Consider the following 15,816-nt stretch of genomic DNA (forward strand, 5'->3'; position numbering starts at 1 on the left):
TTTTTACCTCTGTTTTGTCTTATTCACCTCATATGTAACGGAAAGTACCATAACTGCATTTGGAACACAACACATTCATATTTTTGAACAGATAACGAGAGATAAAATTACATGCACTTTATTCCAAAAAACATGTTAACTTAAAGACATGTAGCTTATTTTAAGTAATCTGAAAAAGAAAATAATAATGAAGTGCACAACCCAACTAAGTCAGTTTTTTGTTTTTATTTTAAGAAGGTAAGAAAGCACACAGACACTGGCTTAAAGCTGGGGTATGTTATTTCTGATTGGTAAAACATTAACATGAGCTGTACACTTTGACCAATCAGAGTGAGACTCCGATTCTCTGTTCTTATTGGCTGTTGGGACTGTCCATTCACTTTGGCACGACTTTGTTGGTGTAGAGCGGGGGTCACTAACAGGCGGACCGCGGTCCGGGTCCGGACCCAGACGCCGTCCTATACGGACCCGGACCTGTAGTCAATCAATTATTTAAGTATTTAAAATTTTGACGGGGCGCTTCTATTTTGACCGGCGCAGCTTTTCTAGACTTTACGGTACTGGTTTCGCGAATCAGGAAATGCTTTCGAGTTAAGCCATCCCGCCTCCTGCTACTCAGGCAGCCAATCGAATCTGCATTCCCGGCTCAGGCTGGCTCACAGACAGAGACAGTGAGCTATCATGCGAGAGATGTCAGAGAGAAGTGCAAGAATTACGAGAATTTCAGCGAAATAAGTCAGATTAGAGTGAGAAAGACAGCGGGAAGAGAGTGAGAGACAGCTTTCTCTCTCGCTCGCCCGCTCGCTCACCGGCTCCGTGTGTCGCGAGCGAGTTAACGAGCGATCAACAGCTGAGTTTTTTCCTATTATTTACTATCTATGGTTTTTTCCCCTTTTGTAAGACTGGTGAAAACCGGTCAAGGTGCAATCATGTGGACTCTCTATTACCCTGATGTAGACCTATGTGTGAATGACACAGACATAAGATTGACATAATCACCAATCGCCAGCAGCACTGCATCTACTGCCCACAACAGCAACAGGAAAAACATTATTTAAAAAAAAAAATTGTATGTAGTTACAATTATCTACATTTTAAGTTTTACATATTCTTAGTAATGGCAGAATTTATAAATACAGGTTAATTTTTTAGCAAGATATTTGGCAGTAGCCCCCACTAACATTAGCGAAAGCTAGTGGTCATCCGTCCCTCAGTCCAGTTATCTGGCTGCTAGCAAGTTATGTTGTTTTGTTAATTTTTCTATTCATCTTAACTAGCCTATATTAAATGTTGACCTTTTCTTTTATTATTTTCCCCAGAATGCACCAGAATGCTCCGATTACATTCTAAAAACACAAAAAAAAATTACTGGGGGGGAAACCCCCAGACCCCCTACAGGGGTTTAGTTTCTGACATGTCACTTTTTCAGAGCTTTTCAAAATTGCAAAATAAAAATCCAGTATTAGACAAAGTGGGAGATTACTATGTTAAACAAACATAGTAGGTATAGTGAAGTTTAGAAATGATACATTGAAAATATTTCTCAAAATTATTTAATTTTTCAAAAATGAATTATATATTTTATCTTTATTTTAAGATTATTATATTTATTTTCACCATTTTATTTTTAAATGCAGCCCTTCTCTATGAAGAGATTAGTTTCAGTTGAGTCACTTAAATAATACATATATCTTCAGTATTATATATCTATAATTATTTAAAAGTGAGAATAAATATTGTTGAAATGTTTTTGAATTGTTCTTTCTATATTGATCTGACAGTCAGTTGTTAATTACATGCAGACGTTGATACAACTACTAGGCTACTTCACTATATATCACACTGAATCACAACGCAAGTTAGACATTATGATGTTCCGGACCTTTTCTTGAGGACATTTTCTCTAACTGGACCTATTTGAATTTTAGTTGAATACCCCTGGTGTAGAGCGTGTCAGGGAGGGACCATATAGAGGAGGGACCAAAGAGAACAAGTGGAGCGGTTGAGGTATTTGGATTCAAATCTCTATCCCAACTGCCATTTTCTCCCCAAATCCTCCACACCAGCTTTAAAGCTGCAGTTGATAATTTCAGCCGTTGGGATCCCAACGGCTGTTTTCCCAACGCTTTACCTGCTTTAGCTCCTCCCTCTGAACGACAGCTACGCGCGTTCATGTGAATTCAGTTACATTGACAGGAGACAAACACCATGTCCGATTCCGAGGTTATTAAACATTAGTAATGATAACTACATACGTACATATTGAGCATACATTTTAATCACAGACATACCATGTATGTTAGCTTAAAATCATTGTAAGTGTGCTGGTAGGCCTAACAAAAGTAGCTGTAACAGCCAGGCAAGATAGCAAACTAGCCTAATTGTAACAGAGCGGAGAGGTGTGTGTGTATCTCCTACTATGCTCCTGCTCTGACCGCAGCTGGGAAGGGCTGGGAGGGCAGTGTTGCCAACTTAGCGATTTTGTCGCTATATTTAGCTACTTTTCAGCCCCCCTGGCGACTTTTTTTTCAAAACAGCGACAAGCGACAAATCTAGCTTTTTTTCTGGTGTAATTGGTGACTTTTTCGCCGAAGCAAATATCACTTTTAACGCTTCTCAACGAGCAGCGGGAGCCTCCTGGCCCGTCCCCCGTCACAGAGCACTGACAGACGGCCCGGTCCTCGCGCAGCAGCCCCTCCCAGCTGCGGTCAGAGCAGGAGATACACCTCTCCGCTCGGGGCTGCTGCGCGAGGAGCGGGCTGCGTGTCAGTGCTCCCGCTGCTCGTTGAGAAGAGATGAAACTTGCTTTGGCGAAAAAAGTCACCAATAACACCAGAAAAAAAAGCTAGATTTGTCGCTTGTCGCTGTTTTGAAAAAAAAAAGTCGCCAGGGGGGCTGAAAAGTCACTAAATATAGCGACAAAATCGCTTTGAGTTGGCAACACTGATCACAGGACGAGGGCTATATGGGGCCAGCGGCAGGCAGAGGAAGGGGACGAGGTTGCGGTCGGAGAGGTCTTGATGTGATAGGGCAAGAAGACATGGCCGGTGTACTTTTTTTCAAGCTCTCTCCGTCTCCCTTTCATCAGTTAACTTTTCAACATTCATCTTTCCTCGTTTTTTTGCTGTCTTAGCGGTGTTAGTTGTTAGTATCCTGGGAATGGTAAATTGAGGGTTCGTTTGTGAAGACATTGCTACTCACTGTCCGCCGTAGTAGCCTTGTACCAAACAATAGGCTAGTGTCAGACTGCTAGGGTCGTGAACGCTCACGCAACTGACGCATCAACGTCGTTGCCAAGGTCCCACAGCCAATAAGAACGGAGAATCTGACCTCGCTCTGATTGGTCAAAATTAACATGAGCGGTGGCAATTTTGGGGGGCAGCACACAGAGGCAGGGGGGAGCAAAGTGATAAAAAAATATTTTCAGACCACTTCACCTACATATAGCTGAATGGCTATTATGACAGTTTTGCCAAATATTACAGTAAAAAAACTCTCAACTTCAGCTTTAAATCGGAACAACAACTCAGAAACTCTGCAAAATATTTTGTTGCCCGACTTACCAACTTGACGTCATCCGCATCGTCAACATGGCAGGCAAAGATGACTGTTTAATACCGGTTTCATTATTTACGTGGTGCATATTTGAAATCAATCATAGTCTATCTCACAGCTCACCTATCCATTTCGTTTTCTCTTCATTGTAATGAAAATACTAGGAAAAACTATCAGCATTGAGTTTAATCTCTGTGAGTATAGGCTAACAGTCCACACATCTTCTTCGTAGCACTGTTGTTATGGTTAGCCTACAACCAACATTCCCACTTTCCGGCTTAATTGCACGTGAACACACCGTAGTCGGAAGAACGACTTCAGATCTCGAATCGATCTAAAAGTATAAGTACAAAGAAACAACATCCCTTCAATTTAAACTACTGTATTAATGGTGCTTCTCCTTCCTTAGAGGAATGCAATTATTTTCATAATTATTGACAACTTAGAAACTCTCACATTCCTTGTTTGAATTATTTTCTTTTTTAATAATGTATATATGAGGATTCTGATCAGTGTCATACATAATTTGTAATCACTTATTTTATATGCAGTCTATGGTAATTACACATAAATTGTGTTCTCCTCTGTTTCTGGCCATGTGCAGATATCCTTAATTAATGGTATAATGCAATTCACTTACTATCTAAAAATAACTTTTTATTTTAAACTTAGACACACATATACTCTCCCACACACACATATACACACACTCACACTCTCGTGATTAAAGTGGGTGATTTGGAGAATCTACAATTAGTATCATGATGCCAAGCATGGTTGTATTTTTGGCTCACTCACACTTGAACATTTCATCCAGGCTTTCAATAACTTCTTGTTTACTGTGTTCTTTCCACTCACTGGGAATTTCACCAAGGCCCTGGAATTTTAACTTGTAGTGCTCTTCCAGTTGTTTTTCAAATCGACACACAAACCATTTCCAATACGGCAGCTTGGACTCATCAGGGGTAATTCTCCAGTTAGCATACCTTGGGCCAGCAGTTCGGTACTGTTTAAAGGGAATGGTCTCTTCTGTTTCATTAGGGTGAAAACGTCCCTCACTTGCAACATTTGATGTGCAGAAATCAATCGACAGCTCCACTGTGTTTCTGTAGTGCCATCCATTGACAGCAATAGATCGATGAAAAGGCACATTGTGATCATCAGGACTGTGATCTTCCAGGGTGTTGGTACAAACAGCTGTACAGAATGGACACGTTACCCAGCAGCAGTTACACAGCTGATCGATGAGGATTTGATCAGGCTGCAGCCTGAATTCCTTGATCTTATCCAATGACAGGCTGCTCATCTTGTGTATGACGGACACAAGGCCTCTCTCTATCTCTTCTTTAAGAAAGTCAAAATTGTTTATGTCGCTGAAGTTTTGACAACAAATGGTGAAGGTTAGCTCATCTTTGAGAAAACTGGAAAATTCCTTTACCCACATGTCTGTGTCCCCTCTCTTAGTTTTGACTTTTTCTGTTGCAGTGAATAAAGCTTGACTCAAACGTGTTTTGATGTCTTCAACATTTTTCTTGAGCAAATTCTGTGCTTTTTTTTTGTTCCTTGTGAAGATGTATTTCTTAACTTCTTCTTTTATGAAACTCTCTGCTTGGTTCCTTGGATGTCGGATGTAGGTGATAAAACCATCAAAGTCCTCTTTCACTGCGAGTGACTTCAACACATGTTTCTCCAAGTTCAACCTGTTCCCACTGAATGCTGGGAAACTGCACTTCATTTCTCCAGCGAGATCAATGGCAGTCTTGTTACAGACAGCCTCAATAGCGGAGCTCTTCAGTTTTCCACAGATCAGCTCTCCAAGCACAACAGCAGATGAGTTTCCTTTGCAGAAGCTTCTGAAAATGCTGTAATATTGCATTTTCTTGCCATTTAAGTAAGTGAGCGCATCGTTGTTAATTTTGAATTTCTTGTGGGTCCGTGAAAGCCAACTCCCTGCTCTGTCAAATATGTACAATATGAGATGAACCGTGAATTCCTTCTTCAGAGTATATTTCTTATCTGATTCAAATTCTGTCACTTTTGTTTGAACATTTTTGGCCACTTCTTGCAAGTAAGTTGCATTGTAGCCTCTTTCAGCTACAGGTTTGCATTTGATTGCATTAAGGGACTGTTTTTCAACATCATCAATGAGGGATCTGATCAGTTGCTGTTCTACATACGGAAAAGCACTGCATGATGTATGCTGCTTTCCTTGTTGCGTTAACGACAAACATCCAAATATTCTTTTAAAAGACACCCACTTTGAACATCTTTCTTGCCCTTTTGGGTTCTTGTTTTCCCTCCTAACATCTTGGGATTCTTGGCTTGTGTCACAAAGCTCTTGGTGCTTTATAAGGGATACATAATTAATGTAATCTCCAACCTGCGATATGTTTTTGTAGCTGCCGCTTCTTTTGGATTCATCTATGAGAGACCATTCATAACCAAGGTCTAGAAGGATAGATGCTTGATCATCGTTCAAGTTAATGTCCTCAATGGGTTTTGTATCTGCAGTTAATTCATTAACCCAGTGACTCCAAACAGAGTTGAACTGCTTCTTAAGTTCCTCTTCATCCTTTGCTTGGTCTTTTAACTGATGAGCAAGATCTTTGCTCTTTTGTAGTAGCTTGTTCTCAAACTCTGTCTTCTTATTATCTAACTTTTTACAAGCCTGCTTCTGTTGAATAACTTCATCCAGTTTTCTTTTAACTCCTTTAGCTTGTTCGTCATGAAACTCCTTGATTTTGCTTTCAAATCGGCCTCGCCACTGAACCAACATTTCTTTATCTCTGTCATCATCAAAGTACGTTGTCATATCTTTTTTGATTTCTCCAAAGGTCTTGCTCATTTCTGTAAAAATGTAACTGAGCTCAACCTTGTCAAGTTTACCATTTTCAATTCTGGTATACAGCTGGTTCTCAATGGTCAACATAGGGCTTCTCAGGGCCCAGGTCCAGTTCCCATACTGGACCTCAAGTTTTCGGTACACTGCAATTTCAAGTGTGTTTTTGAAACTGAAAACAAAGTTTTCGTTTATCAGGGCATTCCACAGGTCCTGAATTTTGCATTTGAACTGTGAGAGAGTAATCCCTGGGGATAATCGAGCTTTAGAGAGGATGATGTTCTTCAGCTCTTGGATGCTCTCACTGTAACCTGGATTTGGAGGAGCCATAGGTGGACTCCCCTCCCACAGTTGGGCAAAGTATTTTACATCTTTTCGCACATCAAATGCAATGACATCACTGAAGCACTCAGCATTACAACTCTCCTCTTTTGCAGCAAGTTGGGCCATTTGGTCCAGTTTCTCTTGCAGTCGTCTCTTTCCATCCATGTTTTTCTCTGCAGCTGCAATATCTGAAACGTTCTGGTGAACAAACACACAGCTTGGAGAAAGTTTAACTTTCTTCATCCTCATGAAAGCCTGAACAACGATCTGCAGAACATCTTGCATCTCAGCTGGATTCTCTCCAAAGATGTTGATCAATGTCATGTTTCCCAGACCAACAACAAATGTTGCAAGTTCATTGTCGTGGTGAAGAGTGGTGTTACCTTCCAACTCAAGAGCACGCAGTCCTTCGGTGTCCACCACCAGGATGTAGTTGAACTTAAACTCTTTCCTGATCTCCTCTGACACTTGGACCAGCTGCATGAAGGCACCCTTTGTGCACCTGCCAGCACTCACTGCAAACTGTAAACCAAACATGGCATTCAGCATTGTTGATTTTCCACTGCTTTGTACGCCTAAAACTGACAAAACAAAGACTCTCTGGTTGCCTAGTTTCTTGATGACTTCATCTAAAAGACTAGAAATCCATGATAAAGGCACATGACCTGCATCTCCATCCATCAGCTCCATTGGGTGTCCTGATATCATCAGTTCTGCAGCCATCTCAGGGTATTTAGACCAGTCAGTCAGCCCCAATTTAGTTTGATCCTGCAGGGATGCATGAGCTTCATATATCTGTCCCAATTCTCTAAAGATGTGCTCCAAGCCAAAAGTAGCTGACTGCAGTTTAGTTGAGATTTGATCAAGTTCAGTTTGTTTGCCCTTCAGCTCATCAGATTTGTCATGCTTCTTCTTCAAAACCAAAACCTCAGACCACTTTTCATCATAGTTTTGGAGAATTAAAGAGAGGTCTTCTGTGGAGAGGGCATCTATTAAGATCTGAGTCCATTTAAGGAAATACTCTCTGTCAGTTGGTGTCGAAGAGGAGAGGCTTTCAATGAACAAATTCATCAACTCACTTATAGCAGTACATTGCTGTTTCCGTATTTGCACCTGTTCCTGTAGCTTTTTACATTTCTCCTTTTCAATGCGTCCTTTGAGATGATGCAGTTCTTTGTTTATTTTGCACCAGTCATGCCAGAGTTGACCTTGACAAGGGAGAAATGTATCTTTGATCTTTGAGACATCCATCCCCTGAAGCAAACTTACTGTTTTCATTGCAGCAGATTTCCCCTTTTGACAGACAGTGTCATCTTCATCCACTCTGATTCCAGATACCTTAGCCATGGTTTTAAGCTGGAAGGATGTATGTGGTCCAGCCAAAAGTTTTCCAATGATTCCTTTCAGTTCTTCAGAAACATCTGAGTGGCTTCTGTCTTTCAGACCCATTTTGTATTTTCCCTTTTTTGTCTCAACAGCATCAAAATGTTCATCAACAATCAGACAAATGAGAGGCTTTGGAGACTTGTAAAGGGCTGAGATAATTGTTGTGCTTTTGTCGCCTTTTTTCAGAGATGGTAAAAGAACAACATTGACTGAAGATTTTTCAGTCATTATTTCACGCTGTTTCTCAATCCACAGAGCATCACCATGGAGATTACAGAAGGCAATGCAGTCAGTGAAGGCATCATTAGGTTTTCCAGAAGGGCAGTACCAGGCAATTTCTGCCACTCCATTCATAAAATGGCAAGACTTGGTGCTACCTGGGCAGTTTCTGTGGAAGAAGGTGCTGTGACGGTCGTTGATCAAAGAGTTCATCAGCTGAGATTTAGACACTGATAGTGAACCGAGACGGAAAAATGACACCATGGGTGTCTCTGCTGTGCAGATGGGCATACTCTTCATGTTGACTGTGTTTGAATTATCTTTGATTTGAGATATCTTCCATGTTTTTATTATTTGTCTGAAGGTCCAAAGCGGACATTGAATATCCATTGTGACTGGGTCAGGGACAAGCAGAGGTAAGGCATACTGACATTGTGATAGCTTTGTAATCATGTTCTGTTTAAAAAAACTGTCTGAGCAATGAAATACTGCCATTTGAACATCCATTGGATGCACATGAGTCGGTTTTGATGGTTCAGAGTCTACACTTGATTTGTAAAAGTCATCTAAATCGCTTTCTTCCGTCTCAACAGTGTCAAAAACTGTCTTTGACTGGCTCACATCAGGACTGTCTTGTCTTACAGGAATATATCTGGCTCTGTAGTCTAACATCATCAACCTCTGAAGAAAAGTATGAGCAAGATCTTTCTCAGATGTGTCATTGTCCTTTTTCACAGGTGGACCTATTTTAAGAAAATCTGCTGGTGAGAACTTCTGCTGCTGTTTCTCCTGAAGGTGAAGTCTGCCAAGCAGAGTTTCAGTTTCTTTTTCATGTTGTTTCTTCTGTTTGAATTCTTCAGAAATATTCATTGACTCCTGTAATTAGGTAAAAAACTATTTAATGTATTTAAAAGTAATACAAAGTCATACAATGGGATATAAAGTAAATAATACTAAAGAACTTTTGAATTAAATGTTGAGTTTCTTACCTCATCCTTGTTTCCACTCGTATCCATATCGAAGGTACCTGCAAGACAACAAAGAACCAGAGGGACAGATCAATTTTTAACTGAACAAATAACTTTAAATAATGTAATTGTGAATTAATTTGAATAGTATAATTAAAATTATTAATTAAAATGGTACCTGTCTTCTCAGTTTCAGATAGAATAATAGATTTGATTTTGGACTCTCTTCCAGTATTGTCATCAGTGTTCTCTGAGGCTTCATCAGCACCATCAGGTTCATTCACTGGATCACTCTAGAAAACATTGATTTTATACGTATAACCTTTACAATAGTTCACCAGATAAGAACACTTGGCTTTAAGAATGTTTTCAGTAATAACTGGGCCAAGAAAACATAAACAAGGTCAGTGAACAGCAGTCAATATCAACAACACACATGGATGCAGCAATCCAGTTAAATACAAAAATTACAATGAATGTCAAATAATATGCACTATTTGAATCTCCAGCTTTGAAGTTTGGAACTTTTTTAGATGAAATACTTTAAAATATCATATTATCTCAGAAAAATATTATGTATGATCGTTAAGAAAGCTGAAAAATCCTTCCTTTACCATGATTTCAGCTGCATTCCCATCCATCTCCTCTACTGCAGGATAAAGTAAGAGCAGATTGCACAAGATCAAGGTTTAGAAAAAGTACATTGGATAAGTTAACCATGCTATATTTTCAGATCTTCTTTGTTAATCTCAATTTTCAAGACACAATATTACCCCTTTCATGACATGAAACATAATTGAAGAAGAAAACCATCTATATTTATACGTCTTTTTCATGACACACACATATGAACACACACACACACACACACACACACACACACACACACACACACACAGACATGCAACTATTGAAACGGTTTGAAGGGATGGCCAGTTGGCTCTCCATGCAGTATGGTGTTTGGTTCCTTGCTCAAGAAACTTTGGCAGTGACAGGGAAGGGAACTATAACCTTTCCAGCTACCAGCCAGTCTTTTAGTATGTTTGACTATATGGCTACATTCAACACTTCTCAGTGTCCGACCGGGTTGCTCCCTTTTACCAATCTGGGTCCCAGTGGAAAGAGATGTCAGCGTAATCCAAATTGCCCATACTTCTTGGTGATCTTACACAATCACATGTATAAAGACACCCCAAACTAAATTAATTAAATATCACTTAGTTTAATAACGGAGCATACAGGTAAAGCAGGATTAATCACTAAATATCCACTGAAATACATTCTCCCAGTAATTATTAATTTATTTGTATTTATTTAACCACAGAATCAAGAATTGTGCATTAAAACCTGTTCATTTTAGTATTATCTGACCGTTAATTGCAAATCCATACTTGTACATTTGTTTTAAAGGCTGTGTTTGTAGTAACTTCTCTACTACCATAGTAAACTTAAGTGTATGTTCTGTTTCAGAACAAGATTCTTCTTACACTAGTATTTCTTTTAAAACACTTTGCTTCTGTTGAATGCATGTTGTAAAAAAAAATCCAGTGGTAATACACAGCCTAGTCTCTGTAAACTGGTATTCAAACAAAGGGTAGGCTATGTAAACAAAGGGGCTCGACTGGCCACCTAGCATCTAAGGTACCTGCAGAACAACATACAGTAGAACCAGAGGGACATATGAATTTGTGACTGAACAAATAACTTTAAATAATGTAAATTGTGAGTTACTTTGAATATTAAAAGCTTTATTTGCTCTATTATTAATTAAAATATTACCTGTCTCCTCAGTTGCAGATGGAGTAACATATTTGATTTTGGACTCTTTTCCAGTGTTGTCATCAGTCTTCTCTGAGGCTTCATCACCATCAGGTTCATTCACTGTTTCACACTAGAAAACATTGATTTTATATGTATAACCTTTACAATAGTTCACCAGATTGGCAATACGAATGTTTTCAGCAATAACTGGGCCAAGGAAACAGTTAAAAGCACTGAATATCAACAAGACTCAGAGGTGTACCAATCCAGTAAAATACAAAAACTAATACAAGTAAAACGATAAAAATTGTAATCTTCAGCTTTGAAGATTGGAACAGTTTTAGATGGAATACTTTAGAATCTCATACGATTTCCGAAAAATAGGCTATATTTAGAAAACAAATGCTCTTCTATCAATCATTAATACAGTTGAAAAAGCTTTCCATTACCTTGATTTCAGCTGCATTCCAATCCATCTCCTCGACTGCGGGATAAAGTAAGAGCAGATTGCAGAAGATCAAGTCTACATTTTTATTGGATCATATTACCATGCTATATTTTCAAATGTTCTGTGTTAATAAAATTTTTCTTAAGATAAACTTTATCAAGACACAATATTACCCCCTTCAAGCCAGTTGCATAAATAATGTGATGGGATTTTGGTTGTATCTGCGCTATTAAAAAACTGGACAGCAATTTATGTCAAAATCACTTTTTGTCCAAATCAGTGAATATCTCCGTACGATCTTCTACATGTTGGTAATTTACGTTATGTCCATGATCTTCATGAAGCAGTCTAAGTGTAATCTGTAAATGCATTAAAATCTCACCTGTTTGCTTCTGCTGAAACACTGAGGAATCGATCTTTTCTTCTTTGTGGGATTTCTGGTCAAGGTTTTCTTTCTTCTCTTTATTTCCGTCACACATCAGTCTACTGTATTGTGTATCATTTTCAGAGACCATGATGTCTATCTTTTCCAATAGAGCCATTATCTCTGTTTCATCCATCATACTTCTTGTACATGTGTGGTATCTTCTTTCAACAAAACTGCTGTTGGCTTTCAGGTCTGTCAATGCACTTTCATATATTTCATCTGGCTTATGAGTCACAACTGTCATCAAATAAGGAAGTAATCCTTTCCCAAAAGCCTTTTCTAACCACTGCACTCCTGAACTGTACTGGCTGTTATGCAGACCATTTTGTAACAGTAAGAGAAAGGCATGAATTCCTTGATTTAATGGGAATTTGTCAATGTTTTGTATGCCAAGCATGTTAATGACAGAGATGTGTCGACCACACAAATCATACAGTTTGGATGAAAACTGTTCTACCGTTGCTTTATCAGTGTCAAGTAAGATGTTTTTTGACCCAATCTCAATGGAATTTGTGTCACCAATTAACACAAGTGTGAGTTCAGGAATCACTGAAACAAAAGAAACACAACAATACTATGCAGCAATGCAAATCACTGAAACAGCATTATCAAAGTTACAGACTTTGCAGAAATGCAATGACTAAATAAGTAAAATAGGTAACACTTTACAATAATGTACACAAAATTGTAGGTAGTTACTGAGAAACAAATGAAGAATGAATGAGTAACTACTATATCGTTAATTATGAACTACTATATTGTAATTGAGAAATGACTATATAGTTCTGAGAAACTACTATATATTTATTGAGTAACTACTACATAGTTATTGAAAAGTTCCTGGGTGACTTGGATTCAATCACTAGTTCCTGGGTGACTTGGATTCAATCACTATTGATTAGTTACTGAAAGACAGACTGGTTGTTACTGTTTTAGTGAAATAGGTAATGGTAGTTATTAAGGAACAAATGAGTTACTACTATATAGTTATTGAGTAACTACTATATAGTTACAGTGGTCAATTAATTTATAGTGATTACTATATATAAGTTACTCAATATGTTGAATAGGTGGACTGTATAAGGATATTGGGTTAGAGCAGACACAGAGTAGATGAAAGGATGCAGTCATGGGCTTTAATATGAGATAGTGGATTACAGCACAGCTCAGCAATGCACTGGATAAATAACTTAGGCTTTGAGGTAACTATGTCTGCATAAGTATGTGTGTGGTCTGAATATTATATTATTATACATTAATATCAAATTACATAAGTTCACAATATGCAAAATGATAAAGGAAATATCTACATTAGTAATTGCCTGAGCACTACTGCAGCCAGGTAAATGAGCATACTATTCCACTAACACAGTATTACAATGGTCAAACACAAGCCAATAGTGACGCCAAGTGGTCAAAAGAGTGCTTACAGAGAATAAACAGGGTTATAGTTGTTACTCATTAATTTTTCATTCGTTACTCAGTAACTTCCTACAATTGTGTGTACCTTATTGTAAATTGTATAATTAGACACATTATCATGTCCACTCATTTAATTAATGTTTAAATATGTTTGAAAGTTTACACATCTATTAGTGAAACTTTACAAGTCTTGATTAAAATATTACCTTTCTCATTGGTTGCCGGTGGTATAGAATTAGACTTGATTTTAGACTCTCCTCCTGTGCTTTCATCGTTCTTCTCTGATTGTTCAACATCTCCAGTTATGTTCACTGGATCACACTGAAAAAAAAACATCTCTCTGTAAAAGGGCATTTTGCTACAGTGGGCCCCTTTTTTTGCATACCCTTTGTTTATATGCCCGTACAGAGCCTAGGCTGTGTGTGAACAACATTTTATCATTTAGCGCAAACTAGTGGCTGTAAATGTGATTGCAGGCACTTCCAGAATTTCTTTCAAAACTGAACATTATTGAATGTATGAAGTCAGTAGATTGGCCGTTCTAACCTGTTTAGTAGATACACATGTTCATTCTTTGAACATTTTGTGTCTCAGTTAATAAATGATTGGACTTCCCATCACTCACAAATCCCAATATGTATGTCATGCTTCTGTAGTCACATAAGATTTCCTACATTTTTATGCGACAAATACCTATGAGGAGTTACATTTGTGGGATTGAGAGCAGTTGAACTAATTTTTGCTCTCTCTATAGCAATGATGTAGTAAAAGATACGCCTTAGGGTGTTCACAGGGCTATGTAAATCAGCTAATATGTGAAAATATGTGTAATATTCCATTATTCAAAAATAAAACAATATAACTGTAAAAAGAGCTTTGGGACAACGTAATTGCACACTTCATCTCCGTCAGACACAAAACCTGAAGAATTTTATGGAATGAATCATTTAAAGTTAACTTTTCTTATATATTGAAAAGTTATTGATGTTCTCTTTCATTTATGCTTTTCATTATGTTTGACTTTGGAACAGTTTTAAACACTTTTATGACAGTCTGATACTGTTACCTCCTGGCATGGACAGGCTTAATAAATGACATAGCCCTATAGTACAAATTCTGGGTACAGAGCCTGCATTTTAAGAAATTGTGCCGAAATGTGTTTCTTTCAATATGAAATTAATGTCATGAGAAAATCAACTCATGTATGTAACTTTTTAAGTAATGAATGTAAATGTATTTATCTTAAACATATAAAATGCTAGGGGGCGCCCTTAGCTCAGTTGGTAAGGCGTTAATAAAAAAGCATAAAATGCAAAAAAAAAATCTTAAAAAAAAAAAAAAAAAACATATAAAATGCTCTTCTGTGTAGGACGTTTTGTCTCATATCTCAAGAATTAGTGAATAATGATGAATAATGATAATGTAATTGAGAAGATCTTTACCTTGGTTTCGGCAGCACTCTGCTGTATCCCATCTATTACATGGCCATGCAAGACAAAGCAGAATACACAGGATCAGCATAAAAAACTATATTTGGTTAGCTTACCATCCAAGTTTAAGAAATAAAATTATAGATCACCTTTGTCATTCGGTATTACAGATTTGTTTTCAGATTCTCCTTCTCCTCCAGCTGCTCTCTTGTCATAGTTGTCTGTCTCCATCGTATCTACTCTTCATCTTAAATCGTAAATAAAACAATAAACCATCACCGCAAATTCACAATACCATACAAAAACTATTGAAATTTCCTGTTTTATTCAGCATGACCTAAGAGGATGTAAACATATTCATGCGTCCTTTTGAAATGTGCAGTAGCCTACATTTGATAGCTTTTTATGAAAGTGAGTGTTTTCTGTGTATTTTCATGATGAGCGAACATGGCCATTTTGACCATATACCTGGGACGCAATTCCTGAAAATTACCACAACAGATGACACTAGTATCACACTACATGGTGAATGGGACTTTTTTTTCCCCCTTTTTAGATATACTCATACATTTCTACCAGATTAATCTTCATATTATGAGAAATACTTTATGTATATGTAGCTATGTATTTCACAAAATTAATAAACTATGCAAATTAGGCAATATTTTTCGTGAAAATGTCGTGAAACTGATACAAACTTTTCAGGTGGATCTTTCTTAGAACATTTTTTAAAGGGAACTATTGATAGGCCTAAATGAGTCCCAATGTCTGTTACCCATATTAAACTGTATGTATGTACTGTATATATGTATGTTTATAAACTCACCTTTTGTCATGCGTTACGTTTCCTTAGCTCTGCCTGGTCTGTGTAGATGTGGCAGTTTCGTTTCCAGTCCCCACACTATGTAGAAAGATATCACGTCAAGTTTATTTGTCTGCCCCTTCCAAACTCCTCCCTCTTGCTCTTAACAAATCTGATATGATGTGATAAGTTTAAGCAGCTGATAAACTCTGCATGAACGTTACTACGAACTGAA

General features: G+C 37.9%; 2 protein-coding genes across 2 annotated transcripts; both read right to left on the reverse strand.

Moving 5' to 3' along the window:
* Nucleotides 1-4,345: 4,345 nt before the first annotated feature.
* LOC307263428 (interferon-induced very large GTPase 1-like) lies at nt 4,346-9,193 on the reverse strand (the record flags this gene model as incomplete). The annotated part of the gene is given in 2 exon segments (XM_080044577.1): nt 4,346-5,722; nt 5,888-9,193. Coding segments are annotated over 2 exon segments (4,683 nt in total).
* A 115-nt stretch (nt 9,194-9,308) lies between these two features.
* Nucleotides 9,309-15,010, reverse strand: LOC307263429 (uncharacterized protein; the record flags this gene model as incomplete). The annotated part of the gene is made up of 7 exons (XM_080044578.1): nt 9,309-9,350; nt 9,906-9,940; nt 11,071-11,182; nt 11,502-11,536; nt 11,883-12,476; nt 13,556-13,630; nt 14,929-15,010. 7 exons carry the CDS (start codon nt 15,008-15,010, stop codon nt 9,309-9,311), a joined length of 975 nt encoding a protein of 324 aa, XP_079900704.1.
* Between the last annotated feature and the right edge of the window lie 806 nt (nt 15,011-15,816).

The sequence above is a fragment of the Ammodytes marinus genome (assembly GCF_949987685.1).
Source record: "Ammodytes marinus genome assembly, chromosome: 16".
Lineage (NCBI taxonomy): Eukaryota > Metazoa > Chordata > Actinopteri > Uranoscopiformes > Ammodytidae > Ammodytes > Ammodytes marinus.